The 24,703-nt window shown below is 35.7% G+C and overlaps 1 protein-coding gene across 5 annotated transcripts in view; it reads left to right on the top strand.

Annotated features, from left to right (window-relative positions):
• The window catches only part of qki2 (QKI, KH domain containing, RNA binding 2), a 41,331-nt gene extending 18,562 nt beyond the window's left edge, over positions 1-22,769 (top strand). Inside the window, exons 3-8 of one of the 5 annotated variants that reach the window (XR_012341578.1) lie at positions 581-697; positions 7,250-7,393; positions 11,187-11,274; positions 12,950-13,234; positions 14,218-15,018; positions 19,463-22,769. Coding sequence is in view for 4 of the 5 variants with exons in the window: in XM_073828939.1 (XP_073685040.1) it covers positions 581-697; positions 7,250-7,393; positions 11,187-11,274; positions 12,950-13,234; positions 14,944-15,018; positions 19,463-19,479 (726 nt within the window). In the remaining variant the exon portion in view is untranslated. Of the gene's footprint in view, positions 1-580; positions 698-7,249; positions 7,394-11,186; positions 11,275-12,949; positions 13,235-14,217; positions 18,898-19,462 lie in introns of those variants that run through there. The other 4 variants (XM_073828940.1, XM_073828939.1, XM_073828942.1 and 1 more) reach the window with 4 other exon arrangements.
• Positions 22,770-24,703: the final 1,934 nt, after the last annotated feature.

Below are 24,703 nucleotides of genomic sequence, written 5' to 3'. Positions count from 1 at the left end.
AGTCCCCTTGATTGAATTATACAATTATGTTACCATGCTGCAGTTCACGTCAAGCTCTGCCAAAGCTTCCATATGGGAGAACCATTAGCTGAGGGGATGATGGTCTGTGTTTTTAACCTTGAGGATTTGTTTGCGGCTGCCTCTGCCTCTGCTGGTCTTTTTCAACTAAGTTAAACGGTGATTAAAAATCTCTGAACTATGCACATACAAAATGAATGTGAAAGGAACACAACATTCTGTCAAATCGAGAGTGCAACCCATGTGATTTCAGATCCATGCCAGATTTTCAGCACTGGGATGCTCACACCAGATGTGTGAAATGCAGATGTTTTCCACTGAATGAACTCCCTTGGCAGTGTTGTGTTATGATATATGATATATTGTTTTTATGATGTAGGTTTTTGGGATTGGAATGTGTTTTATTTTTATTTTATTTTATATGTTGTACATTATGTGTTATGTCTTGATGTGGCAGCAGTTTCCTTAATCTAAAAACAAATTTCTCCTAAGGGAGACAATAAATGCTACCTTGACCTTGACCTTGACCTTGTTTTATCTCCCTTTTGATGTTTCTTCACAGTTTAATTTTGTGGGAAGAATTCTGGGACCCCGGGGCCTGACAGCCAAGCAACTGGAGGCAGAGACAGGCTGCAAAATCATGGTGCGAGGCAAAGGCTCCATGAGAGACAAGAAGAAGGTAATTTAAATTAAATTAAATAAAAAGACATTTTTTCCAGTATTTCATTTACATTTTTACTTTTATTTTTGCTTTCTGTTTTACTAGGTATTTTCCTTTCATTTCCTTCCTTTTATTGTTTACATTTTTTTTGCTTCCCTTTTTCGCTATTTTCCATTTTTTTTTTCTTTTCTTTTACTTTTGTTTCTTTGCTTTTTAAAATGTATTTCTCCTTGCCTTTTCTGTCTCTCTCTCTTTAAGATTGAAGGGCTTGTGGACTGTTTTTACTGCATGTTTTTTTTTACCGAGGACGACCGTATACTATCTTTGTGCCAGCACATAACTAATAGATGCCAAATGGAAAGAGACAAAATCCAGGCGATTCCATTGTAATGGAATTCCTGTTGAAGTCTGCATGGCCTTCCTGACTGTAGAACCAAGGCAGATGATCTGCCTGCCTCCAAGGCTGCCTGACACAGAGGAAAAATGACTCGCATTAAAATGAAAATGAGTGCTATTAGAGGAAGGAGAATGCTCAGTTTCTCAAGCTCAAAAGAATACTGTTTCACTTCCGTGCAGTGTCTCATCCTGCACCGTTTAGTCCATATTTTTAAATTATAGTACAATTTGGGTGTGTTGCAAATATCTAGTACTTAAAATCAACAAAAACAATAATAGAACAAATAATGCTACTGAAGACTGTTTTGCTTTAAAGGTATAGTTCACTCAAAAATGAAAATTCTGTCATTTATTACTCACCCTCATGTAGTTCCAGACCCATAAGACCTTCGTTCATCTTCTATCACATGGACTATTTTATCAATGTCCTTTCTACCTTTCTGGGCCTTGAACGTGTGAGTTGCATTGCTGTCTTTGCAGGGTCAGACAGCTTTTGGATTTAATCAAAAATATCTTAATTTGTGTTCCAAAGATGAACAATGGTCTTTTGTTTTGGAACGACATGGGGTGGGAATCTTCAGGCACTTCACGATCCGATCCGATTCCGATTCCGATTCTGGGAGTCACAATCCGATTCCAAAATGATTCTTGGTCTACATTTTTTCCCCAATTAATTCTTCTGCTGTGCAAATACAACTTTACCATTTTAAAAACATGTAAAATTGCAGTTTCTATGCTTTTTGTTTAGAGTTGGAATCTCTGTAAAAGTAGGTGTGTCAAACCTCACTGGTTTCAAGACTCAATTTAATTACTGTTTTCATTATCACCTAAATATCACAATATCACATGGCTACATTTTCATATACATTTTATATCAAATTTATTTTGTGCCAATTTTACTTTATTTTTTAAATTATATAAGCAAGGTACCTTTTAAAACAATTACTTGTTTAAAATGTGTTCTTTAGGTATCCGAAAGTTTACAGACAATAGTTTTTCTTTTTTCCTCAGCATTACTGCCGTTTTATTATTACTGAGCAGACAGGCAGCTTTAACAGGCTGCATTCAAACTAATGCACAGCAGTGGCAAGCGGTGACTTTTTTTTTTACCAGCTATGCTGAGTGCTAAAACCACCAGTAATACCAAAAATAATAATATCTTTAGATTATTTAGAAACCAATAAAATCAGAGACGCAATCATATTTTAATATTTACTCTTTTTCCTGTTTGTTATTATTTAAAAAACAAAATTATATGCATTTTATATAGGCTATTTTTTTCCCGCTTGGTCGAGCGCTTCTCGGACAGCTTACCCCGCGAATGAAATCACGCGCATGCCAGCAAAATAGAGAATGCGCATCGAGAAATATGCGGAGAATCTCCTTGCCCGGAAGATTCAATCTCAAATAAGGGATCAACTTATAAGCATGTTTATATTAATTAACATGTGAACGCATTCCCTCTGACAGCCTGGGTATGTGGAGCATTAGCAGCTTATGTGGACGGAACGCCACTGATGCACAGATCTATTTCTATATGTCAGATGTTTTGTCCTGCTCTGAAAACATAACTGACTGTATGTACAGTTTTGTTTAAAACTATTCGAAAATGCAAGTGCATTTAACCGCATCCGCAATCGAGCTTTAGGACGAACAAACACAAAGCGCACGGGAAAGTCTGCCAGTGCACGAGTTTCGTGCATCTAATTGTACTGCATTCCAAACGGCATAAATAAAAGCATATCTTAAGTAAAACACGGTGGATGGAAGTACACACTGTCAAGCAATGCGCACGTGTCTCACAGTGGAAAAGTTGTGCAATGAAGCCTGCCGCATCTCTAGCGCGCACGTGTGCCATATATGCGTGGAAAAAAACAAGCTCAGAATCGATTCTGAAATATTAGGAATCGATTCAGAATTGTTGAGGAGAGAATCGTTGAAGAGAGAATCGCGATGCATCGGAGAATCGATTTTTTTCTCCCACCCCTACATGAGGGTGAGTAATTAAGGACAGAATTTTAATTTTTTAATGGCAACTATACCTTGTAAAGATTCTTTAATCTCTTTTTTTTCCCACTCCCACACAGCAGTGATCCACAGACAGATTAACTTTCTAGTTTTTGCATAATAAAAAAAATCACTCAAAAATCAATTGTTTTACCAGTTTAAGACTTTCGAGGATATACCATCGGTGTTTATTCCTCGCTGCACAACTTCCACTGCCTACACAAGCATGCAAATGAAACATTAAGAGCATACACGGTAAAATATTGCGTTAGAGGCGTTGATGAGATTCAGATTGATGGGGAATTAATGGAACACAATGAACCGAGATGTCTTAGGCAGAGTGCCATTCTCTCAGTGCATTGCACAACATGTCTATCACACCAGAGTTGCTTATAAAGGCTGTTTTGTTGGTCAAGACAAAAAAACAGACTGGTGGCTCAGCATTCTTAGCCAGACGAGGTGTTGCACATATAGGAAGCACAGAACAGACAATTGAAATCGAAAGTTTAAACCTCAGCTGTTTCCTCAAGTTTGACATAATTGTTTTCTGACAGCAGCCACTGGGCTTATGCTTTTCAAAACGCTCCTGTCATAATAGCGTGTCAGAATTAAATCTGTGAAGAGTGTTTTTTGAACCTTGCATGAAAATGAATGCTAGATTGTGAAGCCATCAAGCCCTGTAGTGCTCTGCAAACTTAATTTCTGTAACACTGAAACTACTCTGACAGCAGAGCGAAATTTGTGCACACTTCCTGTGAAAAATTATGGCAATCAAGGAAGAGAGAGAAATAAGAAAAGTTACAGCCAGGGGCAAACAAGTCAGGCGTCAAATGGAGATGCCATCTGCATCTGTTCTCTGTCACTAAATTGTATTTACTGTCACATTTGCTGGAATAAACACATGATAAGGTTAGGTTTCTGTGCTGTAAAAGGTGTTTGTGATTATAATTAAAAGGTTTGTTTATCCATAGCATTAAATTTTTGTTCTTATGCTCATGTCATTCCAAACCTGTATGACTTGTTTTCTGTGGAACACAAAAGGAGAATCTTAGCTGAATGTCCTTGCTGTTCTTTTCTGTACAATGAAAGTGGATGAGGACCAAGCACTGTCCTCCAAAACAAGCAAAAAAGCAGAATAAAAGTAATTTAAAAGAGTAGTTCACCCAAAAATGAAAATTCTGTCATTATTTGCTCACTCTCATGTCCTCTCAAACCTGTAAGACCTTCGTTCATATTCAGAACACAAATTAAGATATTTTTGATGAAGACTGAGAGCTTTCTGACCCTGCATAGACCGCCATGTTCAAGGCCCAGAAAGCTAGTAAAGACTAGGGCTGCCCTCGACTAAAGATGTTTTTGGTCGACTAGTAGTCATTCATTTTAAATTAAATAAATTATTCATTAGTCAACTATTATTCGCACGTTTATTAATAAACCATATTAATCATAATTGTCTACATAGCCTAATAAGCATTCAAGCGCACACATAAAGCTTGCCACAGCACACCGAATCTGTCAGGGAAAAACATCAAGGAGACTGCATTAACGTTTTAATAATTTATTGATAAACTAGTGCTTTTTTTTTGTTTGTTTTTTTGGCGACTTAAGGGATTTAAAAGTAGACATTTCACTCTCTATAGATACATTTTTCATGTCTGTAAGGCAAGTATACACAGAGTTTTGAAGTTTCACCCTCAAGTTCACAGAGACCAAGACAGCAGAAAGCATGTCCTGTTTGCTTTATTTTAGAAAAGCACAAATTTTTGTTGTTATTCTGAGTGCACACAAATAAACATAGAGATTCTAAAGATGTATTACTTTTATCAGAGTATTTTAAGACCAACCGGCGCCTCCATCTGTCATGTACTGAGCGTGCTACTTTTCAGTTTCAATAGCACACATCTTTCTAGGTTAACATTAGGGCCATATAAAGTTGCTACTACTTAGATATTTCAGATAAAAATCCATATTTTTTTTCTTTCTGCAACTAATACATTTTTGGTCGACCAAGTTTCTTGTTGACTAAAGGTTAGTCCATGTTACATGAGTGGTATGAATTTTCGAGAATACCTTTTGTGTGCAAAGAAAACAAAAATAAAGAATGAAACTGATGTGAACTTTCTGTAATTTATAGCTTGTGTTGGATTGGCCTTTTATGTTCACTGTTGATCTATAGCTATTATAGTCAAGTGCATCATGCAAGCAACTTTTCACACTTTGCTGTGTTGTGCACAAAATTGCCTAGCCACCAAAAGTAGGCCAGAAGAAGACCTCTATGCATTGTGCTGCTGCTTAGACAGTTTCAGAGTCAAAATCACAGTTATTATTAGCACATAACCAGCTGTGCACAAGACTGGAGCCTTATCGGATGAACATATTTGATCATCTAATTACTCTATGCTGAGGCGGTGGCAGCCACTTATTAGCAAATACAACGCCACCAACTGTGATCTGAGACTGGCGTCCCCCGGTCAAGGATGTGGTTGGGACATCTATGTCTTTGTTTCTCTCATTCAAAATTTACCCTTGAGGCCAAGGCAATGTCTGCGAATGCTTGAAGCGGGAACCTCAGAAGGCGGCGAGCGAGTTCACAGTAATTGATTGTTCTGTAGGCCTGAGCTCTGCGTCGTAAACATAAGCCCCGCTGTGATGAAAAACCCAGCTGGAGACAATGCATTCAATAAGGCTCAATGCTTGGGCCCGAACACCTCATTTCTATGGCAACCGGCTTGTCACTGCTGTTGGCGGTCTGAACCCTGAGATAAACTGACAGTCACTTGTCTCCAAGCTAACTGTTGCTATGTGTCTGTTGCATGGAAACTGGGGCGCCACGTAGTCACGGGAAGCAGTCTGTACGCTCATGGGCAATTGATTCAGAGTCTTAAAAATGTCCCTGGAAAATACTTTGTTGGAAATGTGGCCTGGTGGGTTGTCCACATGCTCTGACACGTCTTACAGTGGCGCTTATGCGGGCGACCCAAGTTGGAGTCGTTTCCCAATCCCACCCACCCCTCTCTCGCTGTCGTTTCCTGTCTCCTCTCTGACTGTCTGTTTCTTTATTTTTAGCCTTTTTGTCATTTTAAAATCATGTATAGCTCCAAAAACACCTCTGGGTATTTATTTATAGTAGAGTAGGGGTTGCACTAACTAATTGATAGCTGTAATGGCCAAATGTACCTAAAATTAGTTTCTGCTAAATTCAGAATTAAAGAATTGCCCCCTCTTGCAATTCATGAGTTTGAAACAAAAACATCTGAATCTATCCATCTATCTATCGTTCTATCGTTCTATCATTTGGTCTATCGTTCTGTCGTTCATTCTATTGTTCTATTGTTGTTTCTGTTGTTCTGTCTATCGCTCTATCCTTTCTTTCTGTCATTATGTTGTTGTATCATTCTATCTATTTTTCTTTCTGTCATTCGGGTGTTCCATCTATCGTTGAATCGCTCTATTGTTCTGTCTATCATTATTTCTGTCATTGTCATTCTATCTATTGTTCTTTCTGTCATTCTTTGGTTCCATCCATCCATCCATCGTTCTTTTTGTCCTTTTTTCTGCCATTCTATCAACGTTCTTTCTATCTGTTGTTGTATCATTGTATCGTTCTATCTATCATTCTATCTATCTATCTTTCTTTCTGTCTATCATTCATTCTGTAATCTAATTGTCATCTCTCGATCATTTTATCATTCTGTCTATCGTTCTATCATTCTGTCGTTCTATTATTCTATCGTTCTGTTCTTCTGTGGTTCTATCCATCGTTCTATCTATTGTTCTATCTGTCATTCTGTCTATCGTTCTATCTATCTATCAATCATTCTATCTATCATTTATCATTCTGTTCTATTTCTATCAGTCGGTCTGTCTGTCGTTCATTCTGTTCGATCGTTCTATCTGCAGTTCTATCTGTTGTTCTATTGATCATTCTGTCAATTGATTGTTCTATCTATCGCTTTATCCGTCTATCTATGTCTACTATTGTTTTTCTACTTTAAAAATTGTTCTACCAAAAAAAAAAAAAAAATAATAATAATTTCACGTGGATTTTACTTGTATTCAAATTCAAATTGCAAGTCTGCATCTTCTTTGAAGCCTTAGTTCAAATTCAGGAATTGAGTTAGTGCACAGCTCTGGTTCTCAAACAGCTCTTCTGTTTTCTGTGAACAGGAAGAGCAAAACAGAGGAAAGCCCAACTGGGAACACCTGAATGAAGACTTGCATGTCCTCATCACTGTGGAAGACTCTCAGAACCGTGCTGAGATCAAACTCAAGAGAGCCGTCGAGGAGGTCAAGAAACTGCTAGTCCCTGCGGTGAGTGATTTGTTTCCCTTTGTTCTACTGACCTTATGTGTATTTATCGAGACAAGGTTTTTAAAAAAAAGTGTAGAGTGGCAAAATCACATCGATTTACCTCAACAAACAAGACTTGTGGAAATACTGGTTTGGCAATGATAGATGTATTTACTCTAAGGAGAACATGCTCAATCGAAAGAGCTGCGCTCAGCAGGTCTACTGTTCCCTGCTAGTCGCTCTGCATTTTCAGACAGGTAGATGAGAGCAGGAAGCAAAGAACAGGGTTGCTTTACTCCATGAGAATAAGTTTGGATCCACTGAGCACACATGACTCCAGATGTGCAAAGGTGAGCACCGTGGGCAGTTTTTAATAGGCTTAATTACCTTTGCTTATAAATTAATGAGGAGCACAGGACTGAAGGGTCAAGACTCGAAAAAACCCCACAGGGGACTGACGGAAGTCTCAGCATTGCTCTGGGACGCAGAGCTGAATGCCAATTAACCTTTGGGTCTAAAAGAAGTGACAGCAGGTTAGGAGGAAGTGCCATTAGAAGCCTAGTGAGATTTGAGAGAAATTTTCTTTTTCTGTAGTGTTTTCCACTTCTTTTTTCATTATAATATAGCTATGAAGCCAGACATAGAAATAAAACAATAATCTTACATCAGAGTTATCTAATCTAAGTGGAATACATTAAATTGTCAAGAAGAAAAATTTACTTTTTTTAGGGTTTTTATTAGTTTAAACTAAAATGTAATATTTAAACGTTAAAAAAAGATTGAAATCAAAATTGGACCTATTTGGTAATACAGTTTTCACCACCAAGCCCTCTTATTTTTAGCTTTTTTTTATCATTTGTAATCCATCATGTAGAGACATAATCTAGTCAATTACTGTTGGATAAAATATCCAAAAGTCCAGCCCTACATTTGATTCTTTTTGAATACCAGTAAAGTGGGTTGCCATTTTGCTCAGAAATATGACATTACAAATATAAAATGTAAAAAATATAAAAATTGTTTAATAAAACTAACTGCTACTAAAACGGGACTTAAAATAAAGCTGAAATAAAATAAACTTATTTCATTTAATTTCCTTTTTAAGTTTTTTAATTTGTAGTTCTTCTATGCAATATTTATAAGTACTAACACTGAAGTAAAATATTAAATATTCAAAAAAAAATCTTATGAAGTTACTTAAATTTAAACTAATTAAAATGAAGGATGCAAAAAGCTTATTCAAAATATTTGTAAATGCTGTAATAGTGTATAAATACATACTAAAACAGCATGTGCAATAAAGAAAAAAATAGTTGATTCTGTGGTATTTCTTAATGTGAACAACAGCTATTTAACATAGAAAGCAGAATGGAATTAGTAGCTAATGGAATTCGGGAAATTTGTGTAATTGTGGATGGTAATCCCTTCTCTGTCAAAGAGAGAGGGCTTCTGGACTCCCTGTGGCGCTACCATGGTAACCCTCTTGGGGATGCACTGATCCTTGATTGACAGTTGTGCCCTTTCTCTGCAATGGAATCCTGAATTAGCGCTGTTTACTCCAGGAAGCTCTCGTCTTAAAGGTAAACCCTCTGCCGTTGTGTTTGTCTTCATCAAACCATCCGGGGGAAGAGTATTCAGGTTTTTTTCTGTCATTGCTTACTTGTTCAGTGCTCTGAGAAATAACTTTTTGTAACAGAATGGTGTCCGAAGAAAATGCCACTGAAGACTCTTCACCATTGTCATTTTATAAAAAATGTTGAACGTTTCACCGCCAGTGTAAAAAAAAAAAAAAACATTCTTGCAGTGTTTGTTTTCCAGCTCAATGCCCAAAATATTCGCAAGGCACCTTATCCCTCCCAGAGACTTGAATCTGTTGTCTTTCTGTTCTAACATTGTTTCTTTCCTAAATTGAATGGTGACTAAACTTTGGCATCTAGCATATATACTACAGTACCAGTCAAAAGTTTTTGAACAGTAAGATTTTTAATGTTTTTTATTAGGTTTCTTCTGCTTACCAAGCCTGCATTTATTTAATCCAAATTTTTTACAATGTAAAATAACTCTTTTTCTATTTGAATGTATTTTAAAGTGTAATTTATTTATGTGATTTCAAAGCTTTTTATAATAATACTCTGATTTGCTGCTCAAAAATGTAGTATTATTATCATGCTGAAAACGACTGAGATTTTTTTCAGGTTTCTTTTGTAACATTATAAATGTTTACGTTTATCATCACTTTTCATTCATTTAAAGTATCCTTGCTAAATACATTATACTGACTCCAAGCTGTTGAATGGTATTATGATTAATATTACAAAAGCTTTTTATTTTATTTAAATGCTGATCTTTGGATCTTTCTATTCATCATAGAGCCCTGAAAAAATGTACTCAACTGTTTTAAATATTGATAATAATATAAAACAACATTTTTTGAACAGCAAATTAGCATGTAGAATGATTTCTAATATGAAAATGTAGCTTTGATCACAGGAATAAATTACATTTTATAATATATTCAAATAAAAAGCCATTATTTTAAATAGTAATGCTTTTTCTGTATTTTCGTATCAAATAAATGAGACTTCTTTAAAAAACATTAAAAAATCTTACTGTTCAAAAACTTTTGACTGGTAGTGTCTATTTTTTCTATTTATATACTCATTTTATTAAACCATTCGTCCTGTAATGCCAGTTTATGAGAATATAATTTATAGTGCATACAGTTTTAAACAGGTTTGAGCTTTTCCAGCACTTTTTTCCACCGTTTTTTTTTTTTTTAAAGCTAGGGAGAAAATTTCACTGGAATAATTCACAACTAATCCTTCATCAAATGTTTAAAATTATAATAAATGCTGAAAAACATTTTCCCTAACACATGGCTAGTGGCTGACATTCACTAGCTTCGGTCATTTGGTTGGCAGATCTCGGCAAAGTAAGCAGAGACACACACACACACACTGATCCCCGTTTGAGCCCCGCTTTTCTTTCGCTTCTCTGCTTGCTGACATAGTTCATATTATTCTGTGGGCTGTCTGCCGTGCCCCTCCCTGACCTGCTATGAACTCAGATTTTACTGTCTGGGAGCTTGACGAAAATACTAACTTAGTTGCTCATCTTTTCTGTCTTTTGGGTTTGAATATTTGTACTGTTGCTGTCAGCTCAATGCATTTGCGGCTGTTTTACATTTCACATGCGCAGATAAAAACAATGGTTTAAATCAGTGTTTGTCTTTTTGACCTCAAGGCCTCCTGCACAAAAACAAGAGGCAGGATTTATCGCATGAACAAATCACATCTGATCATAACCAGTTACATTCAATCATCTCACGTGACTTTCCCCATTTATTCTCAATTACCCCCTACTAAACTCACCGCATGCTTTAGGGGGTCTGTTAAAACTCAGTGGGCTCAGTGGGGTTTTATTTTTGTATTACAAATTTTTCTCATCTTGAGAACCAGAGGGCTGGGGATGAACTACTTCATCATATATTGACAAAACCGTGTCCACTTCAAAGGAAGTGAACTGTATAGGCGGGAAACCTCTTGTAGGATGAGCCGATGGAAAATAGCACCCGCTGTTGAGTAATGCGATCTGTTTCTTTAACCTCCTGCTCTGGCCTGGCTTGTTTTAACAGTGGCAGAGTAAATCATCTGCTAGCTGTTAGCAAGTGTGAAACGTTAGCTGCGCCTCGCCACCGCACAGTCGCCGCCTTAAACATTTTAGCAGACAAAAATTTAATGTACAGTTGAGCTTTTTAAGTAAGCTAAACAGCGTTAAATTATTTCTAACAACTTTTTTTCATGTGTGTGTGCAGGCTGAAGGTGAAGACAGCTTGAAGAAAATGCAGCTGATGGAGCTGGCCATTCTCAACGGCACTTACAGAGACGCCAATGTCAAGTCACGTAAGAATGACATCAAACATTGACCTGTGTTGTTCTGTGCTGATTCTCCTCCCCTTTAAATATCCATGTCTTTAATTTAAAGGATAACTATTGCCAAAATGCAACCTGGGCTGTTTTTTTACAGTAAACGAGACAAACATATATCTAAAAGCATAATTACGACAAACGAACCGTTTTTGAGATTCACCGTGATTTCGTTTTGTGGTCAATGGCCAGTGAATGGGAATACTAGGGGCATAAATTTGAGCGCATCAAAATTGATATTTTTACATTGTGTACCCAGAGTTTACTAAAAAGAAAGGTTTTGAACAACTCACTTACACTGTTTGGGTTTCCACTCGCAGCCGTCTTGCCAGTCAAGAAATGTCGATCTCCGAATGCGAATGATTGGACTCCATAGGACGAGATATTAGGCTTATATGAGGCTCTTTTTACAACTAGAAGATTAATATTGTTTTTCACTTGCGACAAAACAACGGATTAGCCGTGCATTTATATCCTCGCATTTGGAGATCGACACGTCTTGACTGGCAAGACGGCCGCGAGCGGAAACCCAAACAGTGTAAGTGAGTTGTTCAAAAACTTTCTTTTTAGTAAACTCTGTGTACACAAACAATGTTCTCAATGCTGCAGTTCATGTGTAGAGACCCAGGCGATACTTCGAGCAAAGTTTCATGGTGTGTCGAGCCTTCTTAGTGTTGTAAAAATGTAGATTTTGATGCGCTCAAAGTTATGCCCCTAGTACTCCCATTCACCGGCCATTGACCACAAAACAAAATCACGGTCAATCTCAAAAACGGCTCGTTTGTCGTAATTATGCTTTTAGATATAAGTTTGTCTCGTTTACAGTAAAAAAAACTGCCCAGGTTGCATTTTGGCAATAGTTATCCTTTAAACTCTTTTGTTTTGGCTTAAACAACTCTCCTTCTGGGCTTTTAGATTTGTTAGAAACCAGTCTTCTTAAAGAGATAGCTCACCCAAAAATGAATTTTTGGTCTTTAATTACTCACCCACATGTTGTTCCAAACCCGTAAGACTTTTGTTCATCTTGGGAACACAAATTAAGATATTGTTGATGAAATTCGAGAGCTTTCTGACCCTGCATTGACAGCATATAAATGTTAAAATCATTAAAATAGTCTGTGTGACATCAGTGGTTCAACCATAATGATATGAAGCTACAAGAGTACTTTTTATGTGAAAGGAAACAAAAATATCGACTTTATTCAGCAATTTGCATCCAGTTTCTGTGTCAGCAGCACCACACGTATGCATCGTGATACTCTTGTGAAAGCACATCGAAGACTGAAATGGAAGAGAAGAAATTGCTGAATAAAGTCATTATTTTTGTTTTCTTTGCGCACAAAGTATTCTCGTAGCTTCGTAAAATTAAGGTTGAACCACTGATGTCACATGGGCTATTTTAACAGTGTACTAACTTTCTGGGCCTTGAACGTGTCAGTTGTGTTGCTGTCTATGCAGGCTCAGAAAGTTCTTGGATTTCATCAAAAAATCTTAATTTGTGTTCCAAAGATGATGAGCACACTTGTTTATTTTTGTATTAACATATTTGCATAACTAATGAAATGTAAGACAAAATAGATTGTTTAACCCCTCAAATTCTTTTCCCCTCACATCTCTGTGTATTTGCTCTTGTGCATCTTGTTCTGTTTAGCAGCCTTAGCCTTCTCCCTGGCCGCCACAGCACAAGCTCCCCGCATGATCACCGGCCCCTCCCCAGTGATGCCCTCTGCGGCACTACGCACCCCTGCTCCTGCCGCACCCACCCTCATGCCCCTCATCCGACAGATCCAGACCTCTGCCATGCCCCACCCTGCCGCGACCCTCGTATCCCAGTCCCCCGAGTCGGGCATCATCTATGCACCCTACGATTACCCATACACCCTCGCCCCTGCAACGTCCATTCTTGAATATCCCATTGACTCAAGTGGTGTTTTAGGTAAGATATTTGATTATTTGTTTGTCTTTAAAAGTTGTACAGATTATGTATTTACAGTTGAAGTCAAAAGTTTATATACACCTTGCAGAATGTGCAAAATGTTGCTTTTTTACCAAAATAAGAGTGAATATACAAAATGCATGCATTTTTTTTTATTTAGTACTGACCCAAATAAGATATTTCACATAAGACATTTACATATAGTCCACAAGAGAAAATAATTGTTGAATTTATAAAAATGACCCTGTTCAAAAGTTTACATACACTTGATTCCTAATACTGTCTTGTTACCTGCATGATCCACAGCTGTTTTTTGTTTTTGTTTGTTTGTTTAGTGATATTTTAACTGTTCAGGACAAACAGAGAACTCATAAACTGCTGTCTGCTGTTCTTCAGAAAAATCCTTCTGGCCCCACAAATTCTTTGGTTTTTCAGCATTTTTGTGTATTTGAACCCTTTCCAACAATGACTGTATGATTTTAAGATCCAACTTTTCACCCTGAGTGACTCATATGCAACTATTACAGACGGTTCATATGCTCACTGATGCTTCAGACGGAAAAACGATGCATTATGAGCCAGGGGTGTAAACTTTTGAACAGAATAAGGATTTGTGCATTTCTTATTTTGTCTAAATATCTTTTTTTGTTTTGTTTTGTTTAGTACTGCAGTGCTGTGGATCATTCCTGTAACAACACAGTATTAAGAATCAAGTGTATGTAAACTTTTGAACTGAGTCATTTTTATATATTCAACTATAGTTTTCTCTTGTGGACTGTATGTAAAAATCTTTATATGAAAAATCTTATTTAGCTCAGTACTAAAAAGTAATGTTGGTAAAATAATTAACATGTTACAGATTCTGCAAGATGTATGTAAACTTTCGACTTCAGCTGTATATATACCGCCCATTCCTGTCTAGAGTACACAATTTGCTCAGAGACCCAGGAGACTAACTCCAGCATTCTGTCTTGTCCTTGTAGGTATGGCTTTCCCGACAAAAGGCTAGTAATGCTCAGGGGTTTAACACAGTCTTCAGCCCATACGAGTGTTAAAAATGCTTTGCTTTACAGCTGCCTTGGAACAAAAAAAAGACAAAAGAGCAAACGAAGAAACTGATTTTTATAAGAAACAAAAGACTAAAGATCATTACTACTCATGTTTACACTGGTCTTAACTGTTTTGTTGACTTATTCATAGATTAAAAATGGATATTTACAGATAAATACTGATAATTAAGCCTTATTACATTCCTCTGTTTGAAAAGTAATCTATATTTGTTTAGCTTCTAATTTTTGTATTACTTATTTTCCTGCAACTGTATCTTAGATATTTAGAGAGTGATTATCAGTATTATTGCTAATATATCTTGCTTGTGAAAAACTTTCTCTATGAAATAGCCTTTAGTGAATTCATATTATCTGAGGCATCATGTGTGTTGAGAGGAATACAAAGGCTCTATAGTCATTGTATAAATTAGTCTAGAGCGTTAAAAAAGTGTTTTTATGGAAATGCAACAGATTTACTGGGAAATTGAGAAAGGGCAACAACTTATGATGTGTTTTCACTATAACAGAGCCCCGGAGAAAAGGTCACTTGTGCCTTGCAGTTTGGTCTTACAAACCTTGTTGTGTGAAATGTAGTTTTAATGTGTTATGATGAATAATCTGTTAATTCTTGTTTTGTTGGCAATGTTGCGCTCTGAGCAGGTGCAGTGACTACTAAAGTACGAAGGCAGGATATGCGCGTCCATCCTTACCAAAGGGTAGTGACCGCAGAACGAGGTTAGTTTAGCTCCAGTGTTCAAACTGTGCTCTCTATGTGTGTGTGTGTGTGTGCGTGAGTGTGTATTTCTTGAGTATGCTGATTACACTGTCTGTTTCATTGCATCTCACTCAATACAAAGAGATGAAAATGTTTTAGTCACTTCTTACCTGCCAAAACAAAAAGCATTTTTTGAGATTTCAGTGTTGCTTTTATCAGGTATAGCACATGCCAGTTATACTGTGCAGGGTTTGTTTACTCACTAAACCTGCCACCCTAGAAATGCATTGAAACTGTAGGTGTTATCAGTGTACTTGTATTATATATTGAGCATGTTCTTGTGGTCACTGAAGCAAAGGTTAAAAAAATAGAATACTGTTACAAAAGAAAATTCTAACTGATTTACATTAGGTAAAACATCCTGTAAAATTTAAACTCTGTTCCAAAATCGAATGAGTTGCCTTCAAAGACAGCATCCGAACTGCCATGGAACTTTGTTAGTGTACAATTTGGTGCACTCTTAGGGCCCTATGATTTCTGTGATGCCGAAAATGTGGACAGAATCACAGAATTTAGTCGTGAAAAATGGAAGTTACTGTGTAACACAAAAGTCATGGAATTTGCCAAATTTTGAATGGAAAAAAAAAGTAGGTCAGTACACAAATCAAAACGTGATATGGACTGGTGTCTGTGAATATTAAGCTGCAAAAATACTATTTAAATATGAGTTCTGCATGTTTGGCGTGTCTCTGAATTATTAGCACAGATGCGCACTTTTAATTACTACAAATATAGCGTGCATGACGCTCAAGGTGTTTTAGTCTCTGGCGCCTCATTATATGAGTACATGAACACATAAACATAATCTCTAGAACTACTCTGAGTCACTTTAACGTTTTTTACTGAGAAAAACTATCGTCATATAATACAAACAGAAATTTAAAGGTCTTGACAGTAACCTGTCAAAATAAAAGTTTGGTTTAAATTGAAGAAATTGTGACAGAAATATATTACTTAATGTAATGATAGTACCAATACTAGTAATAAAATCATTTAAACATTGTTTTTTAAGGATATTACAGTACAGTATTTCTGAAAAAAAAGAAAATGGTAAAATAATATGATTTTTTTATAATATAGAAAATCAATAAATTACAGATGCTTTTGATTTATTAAAATTTAATAAAATCATTAAAATGGAATTCAGAAAATTAATGGAAAAAACAGAGTTTGGTATAAATAAATACAACTAAATTTGAGGAAAAAATAAAACACATTTCATAGAGCCTTACAAATGTGATTTTTGTTCAACTTTGATTAATTAGACAAGTTTGTTGCTTAATATTTTGAATGTAATCATAAAACAAAGTCTAGAAAATTTTAAAATGGAAAAAAAAAACATGAAATTAATAAATTAAAACAGAAAAAACGCAATTTGGGGAAAAAATAAAACGGATTTCATAGGACCCTACACTCTATATGTAATTAACACATAACATAAATGTCGTTCCACACAGGGGATTTGACTTGTTTTCAAGTTTGAAGTTAGCATGTAGCTAAGCTATTAAGCATAAATATGCATAAAACACACAAATGAAGTGTATTTTTTAAATACACCTGAAATATTTTTTATTAATACTTGTCAGGAATGACATAAATGCAACACCACAATGTATTTTGAGATTGGCTTTTCTGTGAAGGCTGCATATATGCTACCTTAGGCTAAAACGAGCCTTCACATTAAATATTTACCTATAAATACTGCCTCGGTAGGCAACTGACCAGGTTTCGGAACAGACTATTAGTATTAGATCTGATAACTTCAGCACTTACATGCATTGTATATGAGACAAACATGACCTGAAGCTTAGTGGACGTATGTAGATAAAAAAAACAGCTAGTGTGATAGTGTTAAAACCACTTACATGGAGCAAAATTGACTGTCCACTGTGCTCCATTACACTGATGACGTGATGGCCTTCAGGCTCATAGTCAATGAAGGGTAATGGAGCTCACCTGTTTGTTTGCATCTGTTTATTCCTTCATTTGTCATTCCTTTGATATCCTTTCTCAGTTTTACTGTGTTTTCAGATAATTTTATGCCGCTTAAGTACATTAGTGTCCCATTTAAATCTAATTTCCCATTCTGATCCATAGAAACTTTGTTTCGGCAGCTTTCAAAACAGTTTTGAGTATACTTTCTGAATAATGGAACTCCATTTTACTCTCTCTCTCTGTTTTTTTAAGACTCATCTGATATTTATGATTCAACCTGGCTAGACCAGCATGCTGGTTTCCCCCAATTTATGATACAGATGTATACTTAATTGAGAAAATGCAATACTGTATATTATTTGACCTGTTATAAGCTGTATCTCATTACAGAGGATACTTCAGATTTTTCTTTTTTGAGTGCTTGTACTGTTTGGAAACTTCTCATTTTACATTTTATTTATACCTTTTTACTTCAGTTTTTTATGTATAGATCAGTATATGTTGTTTGGCTTAAAAGTAATGATTTTTGGCCAGGGTCATTGAGCATATTCATGACAAAATCTTTCAAACGCCTTAAATGGAAATAAACTGGATCTAAGGGAATTACAGCACCAGCTTCTAAAGACCGCTGTAATGAAACTGATTTAAACTCATGTTACAAATACGTGGATGTGCCAAAACTGTACATATAATAACTATGACTCCTGAGAAAAACTGTAAACGTGAGAATCTACTGATCAATATAAGTGAATTTCACACCCGTAAGACTTTAACATGTCATAATTTAATAGACCAATACAACTGACCAGTTTAATGCATAACAATTGTGAAATTGCACAAAACGTCTGATCTATCTTGTCTGGCTTACTGTTCACAGCCATAGAAAGACAGTGTTGCCAAGTCCACAGAATTTAACTACTTTTACACTTGCTGTGATTTTTTTTTTAGTCAGCGGATTAAAGCGATCCCTGATATAAAAACCGCAGAAAATGAGATTGGCCTAGTTTTGAATAGCAATTGAGCTGGCTTTGTTTTGCAGACCTGGCAACCCTGCAAAAAGGGAAAATGCCCTTGAATAAAAAGCATTGGATGAAATATTCCAAGCACCCCGGTTGGACAGTGTCACACGAGATAGACTAGACGGTTATGAAGGTTAGGACTTGTTTGAGAGTGTAAGTCATCATATGCACTGCCCATTTAAAAATATTTTTTTTATGCTCTGTGCATATTAATGGCGTTTGAGAGTGCGTATGATCTCTTAAACTCTTCATTCAAGAAATTCCTCATCAAAATATGGCACAAGTATTTTGCACTGAAGATTTTAAATCACAGCTCCAAGTCTGCGATACGCAGACAGGGCAAAGTGAAACAAGAAAAAAAAAGAAACGGCAAAACCTCATGAGATGTTAGGATGTTTATCAAAGCAGGACGGTCGCACTCCGCGGCCGCCTGATAGCACAAGAACAACAGATGAACTGAAGAAGTATTCCATTTTTGGTTTGTTTGTTTCTTGTTTGTTGTTTTGCAGTAAGCTTCTTTTGAATTTTTTGTCAAATGTATGAAACAGAACATAGTTATCGTGTGTGATCTTTTAAGATGAGTTTATGAAAGCAATATGTTTAACTATAAAGCAAGAACATTTATGAAATTCTATTGTATTTGTAAATGAATAGGGAATTGATACTAGTCAACATGTTAGCTTAGAAAACAATGCCATGTTATTTTTTTTTCTCCATAAGGGGTACATTTTGTTTAGTTATAGGCTTGCGGAACAAGTCTTTCTAATTGTTTCCTTGTGTTGTTTTAGCCCTAAATTTTTAGCTGATATGCTTTAGTATCATTCTGTATTTTTTTGTAAATAGTCAAATTTTAAAGGCAATAAAATTTGAGTTAAAAAACACCAATTGCTTCGTACTGTCTAGAAATCTTTTGATTAGCCTGTCACTCTCTGATTTTACCTTTTTCTCGTCACATCTCTGTAACTACTCATGAATCCATATCATTATTACTAGCAGCTTTGTGGCTTTGTATTTGAGCAGCACTTTAATGCTTAATAGCAGTCGGAGGATCGTTCCTCCAAAAATTCACATCTTTTAATCCGGGATTGATGCCCTTGCTGTCCAAACACCCAATTGACTGCTACTAACTATTAAGTGCTGTTGGTTTAATTCATAATGACTCTATAATTGATTTGCCTCTTTGCTTCTTTAACCATTTTCACCTGGGAGATGGGTTCTGGAGTAAAATCATGAGGCCTTCATGATTTTGCTGTGTTAATTTTAGACGTTGAGCAGTTTTCTCTTACAGTAGCCGTAATTAGTAATGTCATATTGTCATCCAACCGTCACTAGCTGAAACTAATCTCCTTCTCTATCTTTTTTCTTTTGTGTCCTCTTTATGTCCTTTTATTTTTTTTTTCGTTTCCCCTCTGTCTGTCCATTTTTTCTTTTTTTTTCTCTAACAACCCAGCCGCCACCGGCAACTAACCAATGACCCTCTGAACTCTTCACCCAATGATGACCTGACCATTGCCTGCCTGCTGACCAGTTCTCTGGCTCTCGTCCTTCGCTTCTATGTTTTGGCGGCCTGCTGGTGAGCCCAGAAGCAGCTTTAATTCACTTAACACAGCCGAGAAGCCGTGATGGCCCACCCGCAGAACAGAAACGCTTCCCTTCTCAAACCGAGGACCTCCTTGGTCAGGTGACCTGGGCTTCCCAGCCTGCACTGAAGTGTCATAAAGCAATAACGCTGTCTGGGCGACACCCTACCGTTAGCCTTTCACATGCACACACGAAATAAACACACATCTTTATTGGTTTCTAAAAATTAAACATAATATTCTATATAACTGAAGAGTTTGGAAAAAAACCCAGCAGTTTATTTTGAAACTGAATTGTAGGTCCAAATGTCCGTAAGGGATGTAAAAGCCATGCTTGCCTACCAGCGTTTTTCTTCAGAGAGCTGTCGAAAAGCATCCAGACACATGAGCAAGTGTACAAACACTGAACGTCAATTAAATATCTTTTTCATACAAGGGTGCTGCACAGGAAATGAATATATATATTTTTCAAAGGTGATCCTTTTTGTATTCAAAATCAAAGCAGTATTGTCAAAATGTGATGAACAAACGACGTTTATTTCCTTACGGCAAATTTTAGAGACCAAAACAGTGTCTTTTTGATAATGATAAAAAACAAGTGCCTTATTTCACGCAATATCATCAATTATGAATAAGTATGAATGTCCATCAATGTGTCACATGCCAACATATCAGGTATTTCTGTTCAATTCCTCTTTATTCATGAAAACAAGAGGTGTGCTGAACAATGTCACAGGCGTTGTACTCCAAAACAACTTTTTTATGTGCATTTGTTCTTTTTTCTTTACCAATAATGATTGAGTTTTACCCTGTCACACTACATTAGGTCAATCTGTTTGTATTTGATATTGTATGTGTACAAGCTCTAATATGTCTCTAATATGATCTCTGTTACACAACAATGAAGCCCCTTCAATATAAAACCGTTACTGGTCACTATTTCCAGAATATTATAAAGGTTTGGGGTTAATTAGTACAGTGCTCATTTATTCCTTTAAAGCTATTGAAGTGTACTAAAGGAGCATGTTTGCATCCAGACATGTCACATTTCTCCTTGCCCTCCTATGCAAAGATTTTCAGTTTTATTCCAATTTCCTTCACTTGGTCTTCCAGATAAAATGTCAGACCATTTTCAGTGCTAAAGAACAAGAAACTAAAAGCGTATTAACAAATTATAATCACATTTTGTTATTTGGTTATCATAACTGGATTTTGAGAAGATACATCTCCTTTTCTAATAATATTGGTCGTATTTATGCAGAGCAAATGCAATACTTTTTAGCGTTTGAGGTTGTGATGCAGTTGCATGTCATATTTTTTTTAATTACCTGGAAATAAAAAAGGAAAATCCTACAAATATAGTTTAAGTCAAAAGTTTACATACCCCTCGCAGTATCTGCAAAATGTTAATTATTTTACCAAGTTAAGAGGGATCATACAAAATGCATGTTTTTTTTTTTATTTAGTGCTGACCTGAATAAGATATTTTACATAATAGTTGAATTTATAAAAATGACCCCTTTCAAAAGTTTACATACACTTGATTCTTAATACTATGTTGTTACTTGAATGATTCACAGTTGTTGTTGTTTTGTTTTTCTTCAGAAAAATCCTTCAGGTCCCAGAAAATCTTTGGTTTTTCAGCTTTTTTGTTTATTTGAACCCTTTCCAACAATGACTGTATGATTTTGAAATCCATCTTGTCACACTGAGGACAACTAAGGGACTCATATGTAACTATTAAAGAAGGTTCAAACACTCACTGATGCTTCATAAGGAAACACAATGCATTAAGAGCCGGGGGTGAAAACTTTTGGAATTTGAAGATCAGGCTAAATTTAACTTATTTTGTCTTCTGGGGAACATGTATGTATCTTCTGTAGCTTTGAAAGGGCACTACTAAATGAAAAACATATATTTAGAGAAAATAAGAAAAAAAGTACACATTCTCATTCTGTTTAAAAGTTTTCGCCCCCTGGCTATTAATGCTTTGTTTTTCCTTCTGGAGCATCAGTGAGCGCTTAAACCTTCTGTTATAATTGCATACGAGTCCTTCAGTTGTCCTCAGTGTGAAAAGATGGATCTCAAAATCATACAGTCATTGTTGGTAAGGGTTCAAATACACAATAATGCAGAAAAACCAAAGAATCTGTGAGATCTAAAAGGACTTTTCTGAAGAACAGCAAGCAGTTTAACTGTTCAGGACAAACAAGGGACTCATTAACAACTATCACTAAACAAAACAAACATAAATTCAACTCTTATTTTCTTGTGTACTATTATGTAAGCATCTTTTACGTGAAATATCTTATTCAGGTCAGTGCTAAATAAAAAATAACACGCATTTTGTATGATCCCTTTTATTTTGCTATTAACTTTTGACTTCAACTGTACATATAAGGGATGGAAATTGTTTTTAAAGGATCTCTCACCCTGTCAGATTGACTAAGAACTGGAGTTGTTTATTAATGTGTGTTTTTTTTGGTTTAGTGTTTGCTTTCCATGCAGTATTATTATAGACTGTGTCGATATGTGTGTGAGCATGTGTTTTATGGGTGATTGTGGGAGTGAGTGTTTATGTATTGTATATGCCAATGAACTGCAACTCTACATTTAAGCTTATTTTTGTTGTCATTTTTTTTTTCTTTTTTGCAAACCCAAGCAGTTCCCTGCATTGGAAAATATACAGTCCTATTTATAACCATTGTAACATTTTATAATGTATTTTTCTATCATATTTTGTATGTGAGAAATAACATTAAATCACATTTCCAGATATGAACAGTATGCCTTATTACGAAAAAAAAAAAAAAAAAGAATTGATATGAGAGATTTTTCCCATGATGAACAATATGATTTGGTTCCAGTGGTTTTTATTTGCTGGGGTGTTTGGTTTGTCATTGTTGCTTTGCCTCTGTGCCTTCTTATGTAAATTGTAAGCTATTAACCATTTCTAGTTATATAATTTGATTAATCGTTTCTCGCCGATTGTACTAACATTTGATGATTTCTATTCATTAACCCTGTCAATAATTTCTTTTGTCTGCTTTGAAATCTTTAGAACAGGATTTGTGTGAAATTAAGCAAAAGAGTGTTTTACTGACTGAAATATGCTGGACTAAACTCTGTACTGAGAAGCAATAGCAAAATATTAAAATCATAGTTTTAAAAAAAGAACTAACTTGGTCGCTCTTTCTCTTGTGCTTTTTACATGTGCCAGAACACTCTGCCTACTAATCTGATTCAGGTCTGCTGTAGATAATGGAGAAGATCTTGGTCTGTACTGTTTAATTGATCATACTGAACAAAGCTGCATTTAACACTAAAGTGACAAGATGATTATGGGGCGGGAAAAAAGCTGAAGAAGTCAAATCTATATAAATGGTATGGTTGTTTGAGTTGGACGAACACCCACCTCTATTTCACACAGTCTTATTATTCTTTCTTCCTCAACATTCTTCATTGTGTGTGCTTGTTTTTGCATCGCAACCATCTGTTGAGCTGTTTGGGAAAGTTCTAAGAATCAAAAAGAAAAGGGTATCTACAGATTACACCGGTAATTGTCTTTCAAAGGAGTCTATTGAAACCAATACAACTGAAACTTTCCAGATTCTCAGAAATGTCTTTTGTAAAATAACATGGTCAACCCAATAACGCCCACACGGAATATTTTTTCGCTTATGCACATCAGCCCTGCCTAACTATAGTAACAAACATCAGACTTATAAAACGTAAGTCTCTTTGAGCACTGAATATCCTCAGAGAAATCACAGAGGTCAAGCTAGCAAATTCTGTTCGTCAGTGGTTCAGCGTTGAGGAACTGGAGTCGTGGAGGAAACCGACAACTCGGAATAACCTTCGAAAAAACTGTTTTTCACTTTTCTAAATGTTCACACGTTGTTTTAATGGGTTGCTGTTGTGTGTAATGGTCTGTGTTTAGCTGATAAAGCTAATCAGAGTCTTTTAGCTCCCATAAGACCTCATCACTGCACCCAAGAGTCCTAGTTAGTAGCTTTTGTTTTCTTTTCAGTTTATAGCAAAGTCGCCAACCATAGCCTGCATTAAACAAATCTGGCCATATCCAAATGAACAGCAACAGAACTGAATCTGTGACCGTCACAGTTTGCTTTTAAAGGAATAGTTCATGCAAATGAACAATATAATGTTATGTATTCAGCCTTGTTTTCTTTTTAAAGAGGACATCGGATGCAAAATTCACTTTTGGGTCATTCTACAGAAACGTCCACTTTTCTGTCCCTAGACTTTACAGAAGTAGTACAATTGAAGTACACATTAGGGTTACAATTGTTTTATATTTTAAGATGAAACAATATGTTATTTGAACGATTACACCTTCCTGAGCCATCAACGTGGCGTTATTTTTTTATTACTTATATAGAATTGCAAGGACCACAAAACTGCTTGTCCCCACAGCTTTATTTTGAGGTCAAAAACAGGATTTTCAAATTCAAAGTCTATTCATAATTCTCAAATAATGTAAAATGGCATAAAAAACAAAATAACAAATATAAAATATATAATGAAAACAGTGGTCCCCTGAAGCTGTGTCACTGGTGTTACCATTTAACAAAAGTATTTTATTTCCTGAAGATCTATGAAGGCAGGCCAATGACAAGTCGACTGTGTCTTTTCAATTATCAATAATTGTTATTGTTAGGTAACTGTAAAAAACTACAATACAAATGGATAAAACTACTTAATTTATTAAGTATACCATGATTGACAACATGTGGTTTGATATTTAGCTGCAGCCATTTTGTAAAATGCATTTTTTCATGAAAAATGTAACTGGTGTTACCTTCCTTATGGATAAATAAATGTACAAAAAAATTAAAAAAGCAATAAGCTGTCATTTATGCATATCCATAAAGTCAAAAAGTAATCTAATAATGTGATCTAAGTTTAAAAGTTAAAAAAGAAATACATTTTAAGACATCTTGCCATACCAAAAGTGGATGTTTGTGTAGAATGAAAGACCCCCCCCCCCTTTACATGTTTAATATTTTTATACTTTTTGTAAAAATGTTTCTTAGCACTACTTTTTTTAATCCCCAAAAACCTAAACTGTATCAGTTATCAAGCCATTTTCA

This window comes from Garra rufa, chromosome 22 (genome assembly GCF_049309525.1).
Source record: "Garra rufa chromosome 22, GarRuf1.0, whole genome shotgun sequence".
Taxonomy (NCBI): Eukaryota; Metazoa; Chordata; class Actinopteri; order Cypriniformes; family Cyprinidae; genus Garra; species Garra rufa.
This window is presented reverse-complemented; position numbering and strand designations above follow the sequence as displayed.